The 22,483-nt window shown below is 38.9% G+C and overlaps 1 protein-coding gene across 1 annotated transcript in view; it reads left to right on the top strand.

Moving 5' to 3' along the window:
* The window catches only part of CTNNA3 (catenin alpha 3), a 1,681,070-nt gene extending 1,671,141 nt beyond the window's left edge, over nucleotides 1-9,929 (top strand). Inside the window, exon 17 of the mRNA XM_047071866.1 lies at nucleotides 9,642-9,929. Within this exon, the coding sequence (XP_046927822.1) occupies nucleotides 9,642-9,929 (288 nt within the window). The remainder of the gene's footprint in view (nucleotides 1-9,641) is intronic.
* The last annotated feature ends 12,554 nt before the right edge of the window (nucleotides 9,930-22,483 follow it).

The following is a 22,483-nucleotide window of genomic DNA, read 5'->3' as shown; positions in this document are numbered from 1 at the left end:
ACCCCTGGGCTCGGTCCACGTGTTGATTTCTTAAGCTTCTGCCATAAGCGGGTTGACTGGATCTGGATCACTTCGCCAGGTTGAGGGTTCCTCTGATTTGGCCGCCTTAGCTCTGGAGTGATGGACCCATGGGGTGATACCTGAAACTGAATCCGCTATTTAGTTGTATGTCTGTAAAGTCCATCTCCAAGTCTTCGAAAGGGGCGGGTTTCTGATAACTGTCAGATCAGGTTTAGGGAAGATATGGTTTGCATATTTAGAGATCCATCCTGTTTTCCAGTTGTTTAAATAATCATATGCCCATGGGGTCTTATTATTATCCCTATAGTATAACAAGCACAGAAGATTGCCTATATATGAAATACTGTGACAATTTTCTGAAGTTTATCTCAAGTTGTCTAGTTTAGGCAAACAACATTTAAAGGCGATCATAACTAGAATTTAACATCCATAACGGTGCATTGTTGACACATAGTTGTTCTCTCTAACCGCCCCCCCCCTTTCCAGAGATAGCCAAATTGAAACTAATGCATTTGTAGAACAAATCCAGTCTTAACAAATCTGGCCTAATTATTTACATAAGCTTAGCAAGGATAGCGATTGATCATGAGGATCTTTTAAAGTTTGCTTTGTTGGAACCTTTTATAAGGAATCTCCGGGTTGAACTTTTAGTAGCCTCTCCAGGCCAGAAGCCAAGCCAAATACTTGCCATCAGACAGGCCTGCAATACCTGTAGAATTGGGCGAATTCCTCTTCATGAGGCCCCCGAGATATCCTGAGGTTCCTGCACCTGCCAGGAAGTGACCTTCTTTACTTACCTGGTGAGGCTGCTGGGAACTCTGTAAGCAAGGCACCAGGCCAACATTTCCAAGGGGCTTTATGACTCCATGTTTTATAAAGCCAACCCTAATTCCTTAAAGCTGTCTGGTCATATCTGAGTCTATGAATGTCATCCTCAAATATGACATTCCAGTCAAAGCCTTGGTAAAATAACCAGTATTTCCAAATGGTGACCTGTTATAAGATGAACAGATTCTTACTGAACTTATGTAAACAATTGTAATTGCCATGAAGGAAAGAATACTCATTGAGAGTTTTGAATTTCAGGGGAATTATGTAGAGAGAAAAGATAAATGCTTCAGTTTACAAATGCATACTTTATGACATTTTTGTATATCATAGATATCTTAAAAGAAAGTTTCCTTAATCTGGAAGAGGAAACATTAGGGAACCAACAATATTTTCAACAAGAATCACAAAACTATAATCTTCTTCAGTTCATTTAATCCCATGTTCCTAATTCTTGTTCAATTTGAATGCAGCTTTTTAGTTCTGGAATTTTTTTACCCATTTTAGTATTAATCTTAAGGATGTCGAATACCTGTATTTATCCCCAAAGTCCTTTTTATAAATCTCTGTGAAGAAGAAACACATTTTGTGAGAGAATAAGAACAGTTATAAATGGCAAAATCTCAGAAATAGACATCGTTAAAGATCTGATGAGAGTTCATTATGATGCAATTGACAAAGAAATTTGTTTATTTCTGTGACACATAACATCTCAAGTAATCAGAATATTAAGTGATGACCTTATATCAAAACATTAAAATTTTAGGAATTGCATATATTCGGACATTTACAGCATTTACCTCTGCAATACAATCTAAGGTTTACCATTGTATGACAGAGCTTTTCCAAGTAACTTAACATCCCAAATAAAAGGACCTAATTGGTCAAGAAGACTTCATTTACCATTTAAATCCTGAGAAGTTTGTTAAAACCCCAGAAGTCATAAATGCATCCTAAGTAGGAGTACAGATCATTACAAATCTTACAATTTTATATATTCAACCAAAGTGGCAATAAAAGATCCCAAAGATGAATGTATAGGATTATACAGTTGTTATCCAAACCTAGCTCCTTTAACATTCAGAAGTTTTAACTAAGTAATCAAAGACCTGATAGAGATGAGACCTAAAACTTTGATTTTCCCAGAGGGTAAACCTTTGTTTGCATTGTCTTATCAAAAGCAGATCAACAGTTCAAGAAAACTTTGTCATTTGAGCAGAGAGAAAAGCAGGATTTCAACCTTATACCAGTGTACTTTTAAAATTCCATTCATCTCAACCTTCTATAGCTTTCTTTTGCTTCTAAATTTTGTCCCAAAGCCATTTCTTTCCAAATAACCAGTCTCATTTAGGACAAAATTACTTTCTTCTACCCTCAACAAAACTGTATTTCCATTCCTTATAACTTTCTTAAATATCTCCTATTTTCCTACATACAGAGTTGCTTTCTTTATTTTCATCAGTCTTAAGTACATTTAGCAGAATTTTAACTCTTAGGACACCTTAGTCTCCAAGTGAGGACTTAGTAACCAACTGAGAGGTGTTTACATCAGAATTTTCTTAGATGGTAAATTCATGAACCAATTAAGTACAAAGCATGTTTTCCAATAGGTCCAAATAGCCTTAATTTCTCAGCAACAAGAAGTTAAAAACACAAACCTCTGTTCAATAATCAAAGTTTTAGCATTCCATCCTATTTGGAAAGTTTTAGGTTACCAAGGACCTTGAAAGTTATCTTAATAATTACCCATGAAAACTCTGAGACAGACAAAATTAACTATTATTAACCAATTGCAACAGAGATAACATGAGCTTATTTGACCTTTGTTGATAACTTTAAAGACAGGTCCAATAAACTTAAGTTAGTTTAAACATCGAATATGTTTCACCTGCATCCACCTAAAAGTCAATCAGTTTTTCCCCATTGTCAGTTTTTCATTTGGGGCACCAGTGGAGGCATCTGAAGTGGGTGGTCCAAGGGGGTGCACTTTGCTCCTTGACCTCGAGGGTGGGAGGAGGAACCAATGGTGCCTGAGGCACCGAGGATGGTATAGGACCACACCCAAGTTGGTGCAGAAACATGAGGGGGAGGGGAAGGCGAAGCAGCAACTGCTTGGGCATATGCCTTAAAGTCCCTGTCCCGAGGTAGACTAACCACAGTTGGCTCCAATTATAGCTATTAACCTTGGAAATGAGGGAGAATCCCTCACATCTATTAAGCAGAGGAACAGGGAGAGAGAGTCAGTGTCCCCTTTTAGTCTGGTTCTATCTCGGCTAGACCAATAAGGTCCCCTTCTCGAGGTTCCTCCTGATGTCCTCTGGGTTTTTGGGACTTTCCCTGGTTGGGACATTTATTCTTTTGAATGTACTTTCCCCTTGCAGTAGGTTCATTGACCCCTTGCTAAGGAGGTTCTGGGACTCCCCCCTTGCTGTTGGGCATATTTATGGCCTTCTCAGCTCCCTGTTCTGATCCCCCTGAGAGCCTCTTGATATTAGCAGATGTGGACTGGCATCTTGGCCGAGGGCCCAATCTGGCCGCTGGGCCTTGTGCGGGAGGGTTCTCTGGCCTGGGATGGGAGGAGAAATGGGCGGCTGCCCTGCAGCACCCTGACTGTGGCAGCCAGTGGCGGCAGCAGCAGCGGTGGCAGCAGAGGGGCGGTGGGTTGCTTCTTTGGCTTCCTGGGTGAGTCTCCGGATAAAGCAGCTAAAACCCTTGCCTGGCTCTTGTGGCTCTGTCCCAACCCCACTTTGCTCCCGTGAGGTGGAGTCACAAAGACAGAGGGACGGGGGCGCCCCCTCCAATGAGGAGACCAGCCAGATGCCCGCCTGGCCATGTCCTGAAGGAACCCAGGCGACGCTCAGCCCCACAGTTCCCAGCCCTGTGGCCTACGATCAGAAACCATTCTGATATCGCCACAGACCTAGTGCCATCCATCATGGAATCGCAGAAGGGCTCACTCAGACTCCGTGGGGACCCCAAGGGCGCCTGCCTGTGGAGCCAGAGTATCGAACTCAGCAGGCAAGCTAGACAGAGTTGCACATTCACATTCACATACACACCAGAGGTTATTATATTCCCTACCACAGAATCCCTACCTGTGAGACTTCTGAAGTCTCAGGGAGTGATCAGGTCCCCCTTCCACTCTTGCAAGTGGGCCTGACTAGATTGGGCCCCAGCCTTACTGGGGTCCAGGTCCTCACCTGCCAAGTCTCCTGGAGTCTGGTGGGCACGGCGGAGTGGGGGCTGGCCTGAGGCAACCGAGGGGGAGACTACCGAAATTCAGGCAGGGCATGCACTCTCCCTTGTGATCCCTCATTCCGTCACTGCCTCGCTGTTTCCCCAAGCCAGTGGCAACAATGGGCCAATGCAGTTGGGTTTTCCAGTCAGGGAACCAAATTTGTTGTGGAACCAGGCTGGAACGCTGGCAGAAAAACCAAGCGGCACTCAGAGACCTTGATGGATTGGAGATTTATTTAACACCGGCGGGCTCAGAGGAGACCATGTCTCCAAAGATCTGAGCCCTGACTGTGAGCAGGAAGGGTAATTTATATTTATCAGCCTCCATATTTGTGTTTGGGGGAGGGGAGTGATTTTCACACGCACAGCAAACAAAGGAAGAAGAACCTGGAGGAGGGGTCTCTAAGCTAGAGACCAGAGTTTGTTTTAGTCCAATCAGCCATCTTTGGTGTACTTTATCTACTTCTCCAACATAACCTTCCACAAAGCAGTTATTAGGTAGTTAATTTTTTAATTTTAGACATTATATTAATGTTAGTGCAATCTTTTCAACTATTCATTATCTGAAAATAAACTCACATTGGAAGTGATATAGTACTGAAAGTCAGGGTGTATAGTGGGTAAGAGCACCAGGTATTTGAACTAGACTGCCTTTGCTCAGATTCCAACCTTACCATTTAATGGCTGTATTGCCTTGAGCAACCTACCAAATCTTCCAGTTCCTTTGTTTCTTCATCCATACAATGGAGATAATAGGAGTACTTACCTCCTACTGTTGCTGTGAGTTAATTTATGTCAGTGACTTAGAACCTGGCCAACATCTAGGAAGCATAATTGGAGCCAAACTCCACACATTTGCTTTCAAGTATTGTTTTGTGCAGGTGCGATATCCACCAGGGGTCTTTATGTTTAGGTAAACATTGGGACTCACAACAATTTCATAGTTTGCACTCGGCACCAGTTTATCCAGAAGGTTATAGGAAAGGAAGTACATATTTTCAGGCAGCATCAGGTTTCTCTCCTCACAGGAGTCCCAGTGGCAATAGTTTGCAAGGTGGTTCTTGCAGGGGTTGGGAAACTATGCTTTCCTCAGATGACAGCCCGGGTGCAAGAGCATGAGATCCACATCAGTGGGAGTGAGGTTCACTTCCTGAGCATCCTCATGTAGAACATGTATCTGATAGAGGTCTTGTATCCAGAATGTGAAGAGTTAGAATAGTATAGTAGAAGACATTCTGGTGTTCTGACATAATGTAGACAAGAAACTTAGAAAAGTAAAAGAAGGAATAACTACCATGTCTTTTCATTTTTCTTGGCTATCAGTATTATAATAGGATTTTGACAACGGTTTGCCAACAGGCATTCCACCTTGACATAGTTTTGGAGGACTTACATCATGGGTATTTAACATTGGCTTTTGTTAAAAAAAAAAAAAATCCAGATGTTCTGTGTATAGTAGTCACATGGATGAAAAGTTGACATTTTGTGAGTTAAAAGAAAACATCTTTATTGTTGAACTACTCTTTTTCCATAGCAAAGAGTTATAGGCATATCTGAGTAGGACCAAACTTTTGTCTGAAAACAGTTTTAGAACTGGATGAATATGCACTGTAGCCTAACTGAAATCACAGACTTACATACCGCAAAGCACAGCAGAGAAACTAAACTAGTTACACTAAGGTTCCTATAAAATGATAATATTGAGTAGGATCCTAGATGGTCATAATTTGGATTGTTTGCAAAATGCATCTTGCAGTTAGGGTAAGAACTAATTTACCAAACATAATCTCTTTATATTTATTTAGATCTTCAGAAAAAATGAGGCAGAACTTACTAATTTATGTTTGGACATATTGAGAAACTTATTGTAACATTAGTAGACCATGAAGTTCAGTTATTTAAAACCACACCAGTGTTGTAAGAATAAGCACAAATCAGCAGCCCAGGAAAGGTGGCTATCTTTCTATTTACTGTGGTAAGAGAGCAGACTTCCAATTTATCAGAGCTCTTTCATTTCAGTCAGAATCCTCTTTGGAGAGTTATTTAAAACCTTGTCCTCTGTTGTGAAAAGGGGGGGATAGAAGACTGCTTATATATATATATATATATATATATATATATATATATGTGTGTGTGTGTATATATATATATATATATATCCTTGAATGCAAATGTTTACATATAACCTTAGGAGGTTTAAGGCCTTAAAAGCCATTTTTGTTCTCAGTTGATTCCTTGATCGAGAACACTTCATCAAGATCAGAGAGGAATGTTACCAGATATTAGGGAAACCAGCTCCTTCTTTGGTAAACAAGTTGCATCTGCCTAGAAGAATGTTCAGTTAATCGAAGTGATTTGTCATGGAGAGAATTTTGGAACTTGAGTTTTATAGTCTGATTGGTCTACTCTACCAGGCTTTTAGAGTATATTAACATTCTTGTTTTGCACAGGTGCATTTGTGAAATTCAGAAAACTTTTTCCATAAGTTGAACACAGAGACCCCAAAGTGAGGCATTGCCTGACTCAAATTTGCCTGTGTTTTCACAAAGAAGGTTCTATTGAGTACTTCCCTGGAAGGATTTTTCATCAAAGTGGATCTGGATAAAAAGACATAAAAATGTTTTTCAGACAGGAAATTGTGCAGTTACTCTCTATGAGTAGGCCTGAGCCACTGCTTGGCCTCAAACAAAATTTCCTACCATTTCTTAGGCTTGTCTGTGCCTCTTGCTTGTGTAGCCAGTGATTTGGCTAATAGCAGAATGATGCATAGCACACATAGCTTTCTGAGACTTCAAAATCCTTATAAAATGCCTTACAAGCTTTCATCATAAAATAACAGTATTCTTGTAGCAATTGTACTAATCTGTCTGCAAAACTAGTCTTCATGCTCTCCTAGGGGGATAATTTGTCCTACAGTTTTTCTGAGTCACCCAGAGGAGAAGTTTTACAACAGCCATTTAGGATTTGAAAATAAAAGGCTTTGTCAGAGGCCAGCATTGGAGATCACAATGGCACAGACAGCACTTTGCTCATTCAATGAGGAAAGAAGACAAGCCCATTTCTCCATTTTAAGGCATGGATTGAACTTAAACATCCTCTAGGCTACTGGTTAATATATATCACTTGTATGGAAAATCAAAAGGAAATGAAATAAATACAATCTATACATGACAAGATTACAAAGTCAAAAGGAGAAGAGGGTAGAAAAGCCAAAGCCACTGGTGAAATCCTAAATGATAGCAGGTCTCTAGAACCTTCTGCCATGGAAGACTTTAGGGTAGTGCAGAGCCCTTGGAGTAAACCAAACATTAATGTTTGAGAGAGAATACTACCGACTATCCTCAATACTAGTCATGTTAATTCATCATTTAGAAAAAAACTTTCTTCTTCCTATGGTGAGATTGGAAATTATTTTCAGGATCTAACTGGCTCCCCAAAGTTTTTAATAAAAATTGCTAATTATTGAAGGATAGATTTTAGCCTACAATCCATTCATAGAGGAACACTAGTAATGAAGGGTGTTATTCTATTCAAAATCTAGTGTCTTTTATTTTTTTAAGTTGTGTGCAGATTCAGAAGCTCCAAGTGTCCTCTGAAATAGATGTGAGTGCTTCATAAGATCCTGTTTAATGTTTGCAAAGCATTTGTCATTCCTGCCACATGTACAGATTTTACATTTCTGGCTTCAATAAGTGAAATGACTTAAAGACGTGTAGTTGCCAAGTACTACTGCCTTTCAAATTACATAGTTTTTGGTGTTACCTTTTCAAGGATCTCAGTCTTGGCATACAATGGAGCTAATTAAATTTTCTTCCTAGGAAACAGCCAGCTAGACCACTGCCCCAGGCACATAACCTCAGCTTACTACTTTCCTTCACTCATTTATTCTGTGTGTGAGATGAGACTCCTCAAGCTGCAAAGGTAGAATACTCAAGCCATGCAACTGCTGATGGATTTTAGCAACCACAGAGCTGGTGTTTGAATCTCAGCCCTGACAGCACACATCACAGAGAGGTGACAGTGGAGGCACATCTTCTTGGATGAGTTGGCTGTGGATGACAGTCTGCCAAACTGAAATAATGGAAGAGGCATTAGTTGTATAAAAATGAGCCAACTTGGCTTAGCTCTAAGGTGTTTTGCAGGATTCTAGGACTATCACTCCATTTACCCCTGAGATTATGTTTGTGAACATAAAATTAAAAAACATAACAATTAAAAAAATCATGTGGGAATGGGGTGCCTGGGTGGCTCAATCGGTTGGGCGGCCGACTTCGGCTCAGGTCATGATCTCACGGTCTGTGAGTTCGAGCCCCGCGTCGGGCTCTGTGCTGACAGCTCAGAGCCTGGAGCCTGTTTGGGATTCTGTCTCCCTCTCTCTGACCCTCCCCCCATTCATGCTCTGTCTCTCTCTGTCTCAAAAATAAATAAATGTTAAAAAAAATTTAAAAAAAATCGTGGGGAAAAATTTGTTTTAGTAATTTCATTAATGCATCTTTTCAATTAAACAATTTTCTCAAACGTCATAAGAAACAAAGGAAATGGGGCACCTGGGTGGCTCAGTTAAATGCCTGACTCTTGATTTTGACTCAGGTCATGATCACACAATTTGTGAGTTCAAGCCCCATGTTGGGCTCTGTGCTGGTGGTGAGGAGCATGCTTGGGATTCTCTCTCTCCATCCCTCTCTGGTCCTCCCCTGCTCGCTCTCTCTCTCTCTCTCTCTCTCTCAAAGTAAACAAATAGAAGGAAACAAGGAAATGTATTCAACAGCAATCAGCTATCTGGAAATCACTATATTAGGTTCTTGGCACATATTATTTAACTTTAATAAGCATTTTTTCTATTAAATATCTGAGAAAACTAGGATGGAAATGGTTAAATGATTTGCCCAAGTTCTAAGGCAGACCTGGAATTTAAACCCAACTTTATTTGACTGAAAAGCCTTGGCTTTATCTACTTTAACACACTGCATGATAGGTTTACAGGTTCTGTGTTTAAAAAAGAGACATTTTTAGGTAGAATTATTTGGGAAATATTCATGAAAGTGAATGGTATACATGCACATGTACACCTGTATGTGTGTATGATGTTTATCTTAAACTGTAAATTCCCTAAAAGGAAGAATTTTCAGTTGTTGTTCTCATAAAGTTACTTATCCGTAATATAGCTTTTGTTGTGGATAGTCATCGTCTATAGAAAGGGCTCAGAATTACCCCTGGAAATAAAGAGATCCATTATAAAGAAAGCAGCGGCCATTTGGATCTTACAATATTATATAGAAGTTATAGAATCCATCTCACTGACACCAAGAGATGGAAATTAATCTCTTTAAAATATCATTTTAGGAGATAGAATATGAATATATTTATGCATCAGATAAATACATAAATGATAAATAAGTATATAGATTAATGTAGATAATTTACATAGACACACAAAATAGGGATTTATTTATTTCTGGGGTAAAAACAAAATAGAGTATTCCTGTCTATAACATTAAATCTCTTTAAATTCCTGATTGCACTCTTGAATAATAGCTCTTTTCTTCCCCCTGCAGTTGGACAGCGTCACCTCCCTGATCCAAGCGGCCAAAAATTTAATGAATGCTGTAGTGCAAACAGTGAAAATGTCTTACATTGCCTCAACCAAGATCATCCGAATTCAGAGTCCTACTGGGCCTCGGCACCCAGTTGTGATGTGGAGAATGAAGGCTCCTGCAAAAAAGCCCTTGATTAAAAGAGAGAAGCCAGAGGAAACTTGTGCAGCTGTCAGACGAGGCTCAGCAAAGAAAAAAATCCACCCAGTGCAAGTCATGAGTGAATTTAGAGGAAGACATGTCTACTGAAACCACTCTTCTACTCTGGTGTCCATATTACAAAGTCCTGGCTAAACACACTGCTTTACTTTTACACTTGATTAGTTCTGTAAGTTCACTAACTTTTAGAATTTAATCCACAGATAGTGTAAAACATTGGAAGCAACATATATTTGGGATCATGTCATTGTCATCTCTGTATGGCCAGCACCTAATAAGTAATCAATATATGCTTGTTGAATGAATGAACCCTTTAGGTGTCATTTAACCTTTCCTACCGTAGACAGTATCTTACACTTATTACCGAGTGAACATAGGAGACTCTAGGGAGTCCTGTTCATCTATAACAACTTAAGTACACTCACCTTATCATTTTGAATTAAAGCTTTGACAGGAGCTCTTGACTTGGTTTTCAATGAAAGCAAAAGACTTCATAAAATGCTTTTCCATTTGATCTCCATATTTTCTTTATCTGACCCAATCTGACAGACACCTGTGAATCTCTGTGATTCACTTGTATCTAATGTCAGTTGATTAGGGTAACCTCAGAAACTAACCAAGCTCAGCAGTCAAGTTCAGCCTTGATTATTAATGAAGTATTTTTTTTTAACATTATAAAGATTACAGTGAATTTTGATGCCACAAGTGTACCTTTTAAGCTTCCATGGTGTTCAGAAGTTCTGCACATTGAGTATTAGACTTAAATGGGTCCTCCACAATAGTATATGGCAGAAGAGTTATCACTCGTTGGGGAAATGAGACACCTATCTATATTCCTGAGTGAGTCATGATAACAGAAGTAGAAGGAGTTCTGCCTGACTCTAAAAATCCATTTGTGTTAGCTTGCAATTGTAATTAAAAGGAAAAGGCCACTTTGAAAAACATTTTGGCATCGAGTAAAATATAACTGCATCAAGTATATCATTGAACTATAAAGTAGAGTTAATGGCAAAGAAGCTGGAGTGATTTTGATAACATGATTTAAAATAAAAGTCGTTGAGGTCATTTTATGACTTCAATCGCTGTACTTATCCTTAGTTAAGTTCATGAAGGACTTCATAATAGTCTTAGAGTCCAGTGCATTGCCCCCTCCCTCTATCCTCCCCTCCCTCTTTGCAGAAGTTAAGTTTCACTTTTCTCACACATAGAATTCTCCTTCACAACATTATAAACTTGTATTCCCTATTCTATTTTATCAAAATTATACTATAATTTTAACTTCACTTTGTACGTACTGCCATTAATGAGTTGTTTCAACAATTATATTATCTTAATTTGATGAAGTAAAATTCAAACATGCAACATCAGTTGATGCCAGAAGGACCAGTTTGGGTAAAAGAATGTGTGAAACATAAGAATGCACAAAGCCGAGAGTATCATGTGTGTGGTACCTTTGGCAAAATGGTATGGGAAAAGGATTTATTTCATAGATAATTATCAATTATATGGAAAGTGTTCACTTTTTATTGTAATGAATTATTTTATTCTTCCAAAATGCTGAGTTGCCTTGGCTCAGCATATAAACATCCTAGGAGGTGAAAGCCATAGGTCCTTCCTGCCTCGCACTCTGCACTGGCCCACAATAATTATTCCAGACAGAGTCCACTCCATAAAAGAGAAAGCAATGCAAAAAGGAATTAGGGAATCCAGATAATTCTATTTTCCAGGACCATCTAGACAAGAAGGCAAAAAAGGGAGTTCCTTTCGTTGAAATGCTACCATTGCTTTCTGTTCTAAGGCTAGATATTACAAGAGTGACATCTATGACCGTTGTTATCTTAGATAAAAGGGTGAGTTTATAATTTAGTTGAGAAAATAGATTTTTTTTAAACACCAAACAACTAGCTCAAAATCATAAGTCTCATTTAGAAAATCTAATGTCTGTTTGATCCTATGTCAGCTTTCCGCAGTTGAAGTTTAGAATGCAGTATTGATGCCAAAAGAACAGAAATAACTGGAAATTATACAATTACCAAATAACCTCTACATCTTGAAAAAAATGACATTTTATCCCACATGAGGTGTGAACTGGCCTCTCCTTTAAAGTAGGTTGATTTCCAGCTTAGCTCAAAGCGAATTGCAATTATACAAAACTTAATTTAAAAAAATAACTTGGAGAATGCCCCAGGAGTAAAGTCCACTGTAGCAATCAAAGGTGCAATAAGAAAGAGATGCATAGAGGTGAGAAAGACATCTGTCCAGCTGAGTGAACTCCTGTAGTAGGCAACATTTTGAGACTTAGTTGGACTCAAAACCACTAATAAGTGCTTATACACAAGAACGACTAGCAGCAAATGCATTAACAAAACTTTGTACTATAAAGCGTAGTTAAATGAAATTTATCAGGAAATAAGAATGTACGTATGTGTTTATATTTAAGCTCTTCTGCAGCGAAATGGTAGAAATTTCTTAACGAGAGTGTTGGGTTGGTGGCCCATCCATGCATCTTTTAAAATTGCATCACAGATTTTGGTGCTTCTTCCAATGATACATTTGCTTTAACCTGCTAATCAAAACTCAAACTCACCTTTTTCTTTTAGTGAAATTAATTTATGTAGGAAAAAAAATCCTTGAGAGGGAGGAGGGGGTTTATACCACCTACAAGGATAGTTCCATTTTACTTAGTTGCCAGCATCATAGTCAAACATCAGACTAGAATCATAATGATAACTTAAAAAATACCCATGAAATCATAATATACCAAAGATTCTTCTAATTAGAAACACGGGAAGGTTTTTATTAAACAGGAAGAATGACAAATTAAATGTCTCCATTTTATTTATCACAAGTGGAAATAATTAGATTAAAATATGTGTTCCTGATGGAGTTTCTGGGTACAACTCAATGAAGGAGTCAGGAGAAGAATTCAAACCCTGAATTGCTAAGGTAATTTGTTAACGGTCTACTTTCTGTTTGTCTTAGAACATGAGTGAAAACAATGAATATTAAAAAATATAATATGCTTAATTATGCCTTCTGGCCTTCACATACCTCTTAACTTATCAATATCAGTATAACATATGTTCCCCATAAAATGCCTTCTGTGTAAGGGCTAAGGACTCCATAGCTACAGAGAAAGGCTTTTTCAGTCTGGCATTCACTTACCAGCTTCAAAGGAGAACAGTTTCCAAGTCATAATACAGGAAGATAAAATCACGGACATGTAGATAAGTGCCCAATTTGAGCCTCAAACGCAATAATTAGTGCTCCTCACATTCAGTAATGAGTGGTTGAAAAGACACTACAAGAAGTATTTTTAGTGACTTTCTACACCTTGACTTTCAGTGTGGTCTTTTCACCATCCATCCCTGGGCTAGGGATCCTCCCATTAACTGCTGATGGTTCTCTCCCAGACTGATACAGTCAGGGATGTTCATCCCAGCCAATTATGCCCAGTTAACGTCCATTCCTCTTGGTCCATGCCCCCAAAATAACCCACTCTCATTTCTCATCTCCTTAGGTGTCTATCCCACATATAAATTGGTCAATATATTCTATAGCGTTAAAATTATAAATTTTAATTCCCAGCAGCTTCCTTCCTTCCTTCCTTATTTTTTCTTTTCTTTTTTTATCTTGTTTCTATTCCAGAAAACATTCTTACCCTTTTTGGTATCAAATGCACACTTCCTGATAGGGATAGAGGTTCCCATGGATACAGATTTCTGTATAGAGATAGAATGAATGGAATGAAGGAATGAGATCTGAGATTTTCCTGATGATATTTACCATTCTCCAGTGAATTCTTTGCAGCATTGCTATCCTGTTTCAGTATCAGTGTAAGTAATTCTCTAGGTCAGCAAAATACGCACCAGAATACCAAGTTGAATGAAATCTGTACTTTGTTTTGTCAGCCTGTCTTTTGTCAAGACAGTCTGCCTATTGCATATTCGCCATTTTTCTGTTGGGCTAGTCAGAAATATTTCCCTTTGACTTGATCAGAAAGTTTAGGGTCATCTAATTAAAAGATTGTGAATGCATATTATTTCAAAAATCCTTTTAAGTACACTGGGAAAATTTCTGCAACCTGAGAAATCTATATTTATATTTCATTTTCATTTAAATATCACATATCAGGAAAGAACAGAAAAAAAAACGCTGTAGCATTTTTGTCATAATTCTCTTTCCATATTGTTATGATATCTTTAATATCAGTATTTTGCATGTTACTATAACAAAAGCCAGGCTTAATGACAGAAACATCTACATATAAAGTTTTAATTTTGATGTCTTGGGTCTATTAGGAAAGAAAATATAGATGTTACTAAAACTAAAGATGTCTTAATCAAAGCTATAACACTATCCTAAATATCTACAAGACAGAAAAGAAGACATTTAAAATTTTATATACACTTGTTGCCATTTTTAGCCAATTCACATGAACAAAACAATTTTCTATTAGAACAAAAGAAACAGTAGTTTACAACAGTCATCACTTTACATGTGAACTTTTCCCCCTACCAGGATAGATAGGATCTATTCCTGAACACTTCAAAAGAAGATAATTAATACTATTTGAGAGAACCATTTCCAAATGGAACCCAACCTTGCCAGAATCCTGTTTATGGGCAATAGATAGTTTGTAGGGCTGACCTTTATGTAGATCCTAGGACAAGATATTTCATGGCTGCAGGCTGGCTTATGGCATCCAAAAGTCCCCATTGGCTTTATGGGAACAAATCACAAAGACTACCTTTCAACATGAGTTTGACAAGAAAAAGCAATATATACAGAGCAGTTCTAAAGGGATGTGGGTAAGAAAGTGACAGAGATGGCAGAGGAGGAATAAGAAAAGTAGTTGCAGAAGCAGATAACTTATAGCCAAACAGAGGAAGAGGTTTTGGTTCTACACAGATTGGGGAGCTTCCTCCTGAGGAATATTTTAAAGATAGAATAAGTGTACTTATCTTTGGTGGTTTGGGTGAAGTCATGTTGGAGGAAGGAGGATGAGCTATATACATTTTGAGGATGATTTAATGATATTGTTTGTAAGATGAGAAATGGAAATTCTAGCTGCTGATGGGTGAAATTCTTCCCAATATCAGAGCTCATCAGGATAATCACACGTTAATGTATTTAACAAATATTTGTTGAGTAACAATGATCTCTCCCAGGCACTTCTCCAGGTTCTTGGAATACATGAGGTAAAAAAAAAACACAAACAGTGGTCTTTACCCCATGTGCCCACTTAGTGCTAAATGTTATTACCTTATTTTACTCTCTCAATAGTCCTGTGGGATAAACATTGTTAGCTCCATTCCATAGATGAGGAAACTGAAGCTTAAGTAGGCTCAAAATCTAGCTCAAAAATTCATCGACTTTACAGTTTTGTTTGTTGCACTCTAGAGTCTGAACTTTAGCCATTATACCATCCAGACTTCCTGAAAAAAGAAATGAGATTTGCTCAGTTTAAAATGAAATACATATTTCAAATGCTGGCTCCTTCCTATGTAACAGCAAAAAGATAGAAACTTAAAAAATGATTAGCAATCCATAACTAGACCATTTAAAACTGATAAAAGAAGTAATTAGGTGCATATTCTCACCTCTAATAATCTCAATTAGAGTATCAGATATATGAGTAATGGATATTTCATCTATATATCTGGAACAGGATGAAAATGCTTGACAAATTACTTTTACTATTATAGAGGAGACATCTTCAGTGGAAATGCCTGTTCCAACCCATCTTCAGCATGGGTTGTTGCTGAAAACATTTGTTGGCACTACATCTTTCCTATTTCATTGCTAATGTGTGTCTGTGTGTTTAAAGTTATGGATCCCAGGGTACTGCTGACCAAGGATTATTGGAATAAGATATAGTTTCTTTATATTCCCAAGAGACCCAAACTAGAGCAAATGTATGTTTCCTTCTTTATGGAGGTCACAAATGTATGGGGTATATGCCTGTCTACAGGTGTGTATAGTCCTTGAACTCTACATCATCCTTCTTCCTACAGCTAACTAAAGGCTTGAGTCCTCTTTTTGCTCATGTTGCTGGATAGGCATCCCTATCACAGGCCTGGGGGAGTTTAATGATTTTCTGATCTTTCTTAAAATGGATTCACAGGTATTTTCTCAAACTGAGAATGTGTTTATTTGGGGTCTTCACTTTTGGGTACCTGGCAGTCATGATGATTTCTGTCCCCAATGTAGGAAAACGAAGCTCTTGAGAAGGAATTTCTCTTTGAAAAAAGCTCAGATTTCTAACAATCCTCTCCATAAATCTCTTCAAAAAGAGATTTAATTTTTTTTTTTTTGTAAAAGCTATTAGCATTAGTCCTTGCGTTTTCCTTTCAAATGAGATATCATCTACTTCTAAAGTTTTCTTTCCTTTGCGTTTTCGAGATGAATGCTTATTTTTAATTCTGTTTATTTGAACTTGGAGGTATGCAGCCCCCTTTGATAATTAAATCACGTATTACACAATCCCAAGCCAACCGCCGTCAGTCACATCATTTTGCCATCTTTGTGAATTAGGTTCAGATAAACTCTGGTATTCACCAAGAGTCTCAGACAGGTTTTCTTGGCCTAGACTTCTAACATCAAATTTAGACTGGAATGTTTATTAATAAAGCAAAGGGGCAAGTCGGAGATGGTGCATGCTCTCAGTTAAACAGGACTTCCCTTCTTCCTGACACTTTAAACATAAAATTGATTTCAAAAACACTATAGAGATAGTGTTCCATTTTTGCCAAAACTCACCCCATTATGGCTCTGTGTTTTTCTGTGTTGGTATACAATGTGTCCATGGGGATGTAAATATGAGAATTTTAGCAACTTTCTTGCAGGGTTAAGCTGTCCTTCTTACTAGTTTTGAAATTTTTCTTTGTGTGGTACAATCCTTCCAAAGAAAAGGACATTGGACCTAAGTGATAGCAGTCCCTGAAAACAGAGGTAGGCATATGTTATTCCCCATTTAGTACCTAATAGTTGGGACTTAAAAGTCTTAATTTTTTCTTGGGTAAGTTGGTGATTAAATATGAACTAAAACTTCATGAAAGAATTCCATTTTGATGATGTTTTAGTTCTATCGTGACTTGGCAAAAGAAAAAAAAAGAATCTGTTACTTTACCTTATGTACTTTTACAAGCAACAACTTTAACAGTTTAAACTTAGTGACATTTCTGAAGGTGATATGTGCGGTATAATTCAGGATGAAGGGCAGATTTAGACAAAGATAGCCTGAAGTGAAATAAAAGTAAGCAAAAATAATAGTCATGTTTATTGCGGCAGTATCTTGAGAGCTTATGTTTAGTGGCATTTGAGCTATTTCAAACCACCTTGCTTGTACAGCTTACCCTGCTGTTCAGAAGGCAGAGTGAGGTCAAGTGAACCACTGGCTATAATAATGGCCAATTCAAGGCAGTTTTATGGTTTGGATATAGATAAACTTTGGCAAAAGCACTTGTGGCTCTTTCAGACCCATATTTATCCTAAAAGTCAGTTTTGCCAATCACTAAAAATGAATTATTTATCCAAGAATAGAAAAAGCTCTTCAATCATCTCATGACATTGACATAGAATCCCAAAGACTCCATGTTTGAGATTCTGCATGCCTTTTGTGCTTAATTGAACCAATGAAAATTTTCTTTCATTTTGTCCTCAAAGAGTGAATTATTTCACAAGTGTAACCTGGGTTTGTTTTGAAGTTATGTAGTATTATTTGAAACAATGTTTTAATTTCAACTGATATCACTCTGTAGTTTATTCATAACTTGCTCAACTGATAATTAAACTATGTTAAAGCAACGAAAATTTGTTATGCATTTGGCATTCATCTTTGGTGGTATGTAGTTTAGATGGGGCAAAAAAAAAATGAGTAAATAAGAGGTTAATGAATTGCTGAATCATCTAACCATGTGCTTCTAGGTATGACCTTCATTCCTACTTGCCTTCAGTTATACATGTTACAGTTCAGGGAGAGTACCTTTGCAAACTACTGCATATACAAATGTAACATACATCCTATCTGGTAGCATTAAGTTCTTGGTTTAAGTGGGCATTTTTTGCTCAATGTGGAAATTGGCCTTTTAACCCTAATAGGTTTATGTAGTTGAAGAATTGTTCTGTAGATTAGAATTTTATGAAAATGACCAATACTTTTTTTGAGAATGTCTGAACACACACTCATGGTCGGCATAGACCACCATTGGCTCCACCAGTTTCTGTATCTGAATATTGGTGGGTTCTGTACATCCATTCTTTTGGCTTCCTCATCTCCACACTGGTAATAATCCACTTTCAGTGTGAATCCTTAAAGGGATAGTCTTTGATACTTTTCCAGGACTTACGCATTGCTTTGTCTGTTCTGGGACATCATTTTCTTCCTTCATGGCCCTACTGCTTCAGAATGCTTATTGCTAAGCCTCAGTCTGTTTTTATACTTTCTCAAAATGCAGTCTCCAAGTCTTTATCACTTAGTTTCCCTCATTCAGTTGTGCCAGACGCTGGCCTCCTCTTTGTTAATGAAAATGCCAGTATGAGGTTGCCTTTCTGGGTCAGTCCCTCCTGGGCCCCAGGAGCCCATATTTGCTCTGACAGCAGCATTCTCTCCACCTTGATTTGTTTGTCATGCTCACTGTGGGGGTGGAAGTGGAACTAAAAGCACTCTTGGCAAGAAGAGTCTGTACCTGCCTGGAGGCTGAGCTGATGTCCTGACATTTCCTGGGCAACACCATTAAACATTTCATCCAGGAGCAGTAACTCAGAGATTTAACTTCCAGTCATCGCACAACTAATATCCTGTGGCTTATGAGGGAAAAGCTACTGTTGTCCTTCATTGTCAAGGAACTCTGACTTCCTCTCCTGTCTGAATCCCTTTTGGGGTGGGCAGGGCGGGGGTGGGGCGGGGGGGGTGGAGGAGTGATTCCTCTGAGAAAGGAGTTCTCATGGAGGCAACAGGAGTATCAAACCGGAGGCAGATGGCAAGGGGAGGGTCTGGGTAGAGTGGATCACTCTTGGATTTATGTCAGATTGCCCTTTGTCCCTCCAGATTCCAACAGAGCCTGGAGATCTGTATCTGTTACTCTGAGCTCCACAGAGAGGTGAATGAAACCCCTTTCCTCTGGCCATCTTTCCTGCCTGCTCATTACTCCTTCTAGTTTTTGTTGGGGACAGATATTAGGTGTGCAGGTAAATTCTTCTGGTCACCCTCTATAACAGCAAAAAACACAAATCCCAACGGACAAAAGTGGGTTGTCTCCTGAATACAGACCTAAAAATCTCACTTGGTGATGTGCCCTCTGTAGGCATTGATTCGGAGCAGGCATGAGCAAAGAACCTACAAAGGGTTGTTGTTTCTGTTTCTTCGGCTTCAGAGGAAACCTGTGTGATAGTGCTGGGGATCCACAGCTGGGTTCTGGGATGTCTCCATCTGTCCATCAAATACTCGTAGCATCCCCTATCCACTGAGCTAATCCATTATGTCCCCACTAACTCTGAGGTTTATTGCTCTGGCCCTAATGCTGTACCAGAGAAATGTTTGAGTTCCTTAGGTCTATCATTCTGTAAAATCTTCGGAGCAATGAACATACGATGTTTACTTTTGTATCTCCAACCCTAGTGCAGTGACTGACATAGGAATAGCCCAACTGATATTTTTAGAAGGAATGAGAAAATTCGTCAGAGTTTATTTCAAATGAATAAATGCAGAAATCCACTCATCTGTGATTCAGGTCCTCTCTGAACTATCTCATCTGAAATTCTGAGAGTTTAATTCTCAATATCTCCTCACAGAGACCGTAATGAGTGTCAGGGACAGGATTTGAAAACTCCCGATTCTCCTGGCCACTCTTCCAAAACCATCGCCCCTGCTTTAGATAAAGGAAAGACACTGATGAGATAAAGCCAGTGGATGTTTTTCACTTGTTTGTTTATTAAGCAGTCAAAAATATTTCTTGAGGAACTGTCATATGCAAAGGTGTTATCGGTGATAGAAAAAAAACATGAATGTTTTAGAATCAAGATTTGGGGATCTTCAAGTTAATTAAAGTAAATGGCAGAGGAGGAAAGGAAATAAAATTGCAGCTCTTGACAATCCCACACAAGGTGCAATAAAGCACATAGGTTTCAGTGTTAGAGTAGGAGGGGGCTTTGTAGAGGTTCTAATAGAAGAGTAGGGTTTATCAGGTTGGAGAAAGACAATGTTCCAGGGAGACAGACATGAGCCAAGTCCCGAAGGTAGGAATGAGTATGCCACATGCAGGGCTCAACTAAAACAAAGTGAACTGAATAGCTACCAGTAGGATGGAACTCAGACAGACAAGAGTGGGTTAGATGATAGAGGTTCTCATGTCAGGCAAAGGTGCTAAGGCTAAGTGATTAATTGAAATCAGTTGCGATAGTTCTGTGTATGCTAAAAGCAAATGCCTGGGTGAAATTACAGGTTTAGGAATTTTGAAACTATTTTTGAAATAAACGATAAAGCATCAAACACAAGGTATCGTATTAGGTTCCTCCTAAAGGGGATACATTTGCATTCAACTATTTAATAGATGCATTTCTTTTAACAAAGTATAGTTTATTTTACTCCATAGGCAATTCCACATTTTCCTGTCAAATGGTGTTGGTCAAGTAGGTGGCACCATGTTTATCCCATGGCTTCACATGCCCTCTGAGATCTGGTGGGATGGCTGTATCTGATTTGAGGAATGTAGGAAGAGCCCCAATACGTGACTGTCACTGGGTGGCAAGATGACACCACGGTCAGGAGCATGGGTTCTGTCGTCACCCTGCCTGGTTTGCATCCTGGCTCTGTCACTTTTAGCACCTGTCTTGCTGACCAAGTTGCTTAACCTCTCATTATCTCATAATTCTCATTTGTAAAACAGAGATGACATTTCAGAGTTCAGTTAACAAACTAAGGATGTGTTTTGTAATTAGATTTAATGAAATAAGATAGAACCGACCACACCAGATCATCAGAATATTGAATGAATTCATGTGTGTAAAATACTATGAATGGTGTTTGGCTCAGGTAAACACAACATAAAATGTAACCATTATTATTATATATACAGTTTTTAGAAGCTTCAAGAATAAAACGCCCAAAACAAACTTCTGAAAGTTCCTTCATAGGAGAGCAGAGAGGAAGTAACGCCTGGGGCAGGAGAGCATGGACATGCCAGGGAATGGCCGAGAGGAACCAACTCACATTAATTCAGACAGGTCTTGAACACCCATGGGTTGGATATTCTCAGAGGTAATAGGGATGCAACGATCAGCATAAACACTCTTTCCTCTTAAAGACTTTAGAGACTTGCAAAGGAGACAGAAGTTAATTAAATAAGTGTCTGAAAGTGCAAAATTGCCACAAAGGAGAGGCACACAGGTGCCATGAGCCTACAATTAAGGGCTTTGGCCTAAATGGCCTAACTAGGAAGACTGGTCAGAGGAAGCGACACTGAAGCTGAAATCCGAGGAGTGAGCAGGAGTTCTCCGGGTACAGTGGGACGGGAAGAGTGTCGTGAACAGAGTTAATAGCATGTGCAGGGCAACTGTGGGCCAGGGAACCCAGCACACCATACTCTGAAAGTAGGCTGGTGGAGAATATGACAGTAGGCCTGGCAAGAGAGGAAGTCAGAGAAGTAGCCAGGTATCAGGTGGCCATGGTAGAGAAAACGATTCTAAGTATGATTCCTGCCCTCATAATTCCCCCAAAGGCAAGCAAGGCAAGAGGCAGTTCTTTGCCTCTGTCTCCTCAAGGCAGCTCAGCCACTGCTCGGAGTCGTTCCTCCACCCCAAGCCTCTCCGCCCTCGTGCCAGCCTGATATATTCTTCTCCTGAGAGGGAAACAAAGTCCTTAAGTTCCATATTTATGAGTGAATAAAGTACATGGGCTTTCTGCTACTCATTTTGTGGAATGTGGCAGAAATATTTCAAACCAAGTGGGAGGCACAATTCTTACCTGCAAGGTGTCTGTGTGAGATGGATGCTCACAGCCTCTGCTTTGGAGACTCCTTTCTCTGTTCAAGCCTCTGTCCTGTCTATACCAGCTCCTCTGCCAATTCCTGCACAAGGGCTGTCTATCTCTCACAGCTGGGCTAGAAACGTGATTTCCAGTTCCTTTGTGGAAAGAATGTACAAGGATTAATTGCAATTTTGCACACAAAATATTTAGCACAGTGCCTCGTCCATAGTAACTGAGCATTGAAAAACAGCATGATTGTCAAATTTGTAATATATGTTATATTATATATGGAATGTGTGTGTACGTGTCTGTGTGTATCCGCCATACACCTACTTCATTCTCTTCAACTTTGCTAAGATCTCTTCTAGCTTGGCGTCTATCTAGTTTTATGTCCCTCAGCCAGGCCCCCAAAGTTATTGTGATCAATATCCCTTTGCATCTAATCAAGTACTGTGTAATCGAAACCCTTCTAAAATGGAATCCAAGTTGTGACGATCTTTGATGAAAACCTGATGATCAAAGTGATTTTGTTATCAGTGAATAGTTAATATCTCACTCTTCTGTTTCCTCCACTGCTAAACTGTCTTCTTTTCACATTCACTTGAAATAGATGCAATAACAGGTAGCATTGTTATCATCATCATCATCATCGTCATCGTCATCATCACCATTGTTG

Source organism: Lynx rufus, unplaced genomic scaffold (assembly GCF_022079265.1).
Source record: "Lynx rufus isolate CCGP_SWC_20201006 ecotype Redwood Valley unplaced genomic scaffold, mLynRuf1.p SCAF_11, whole genome shotgun sequence".
Taxonomy (NCBI): Eukaryota; Metazoa; Chordata; class Mammalia; order Carnivora; family Felidae; genus Lynx; species Lynx rufus.
Note: the sequence above shows the minus strand (reverse complement) of the source record. Positions and strands in the feature narration are given on the sequence as shown.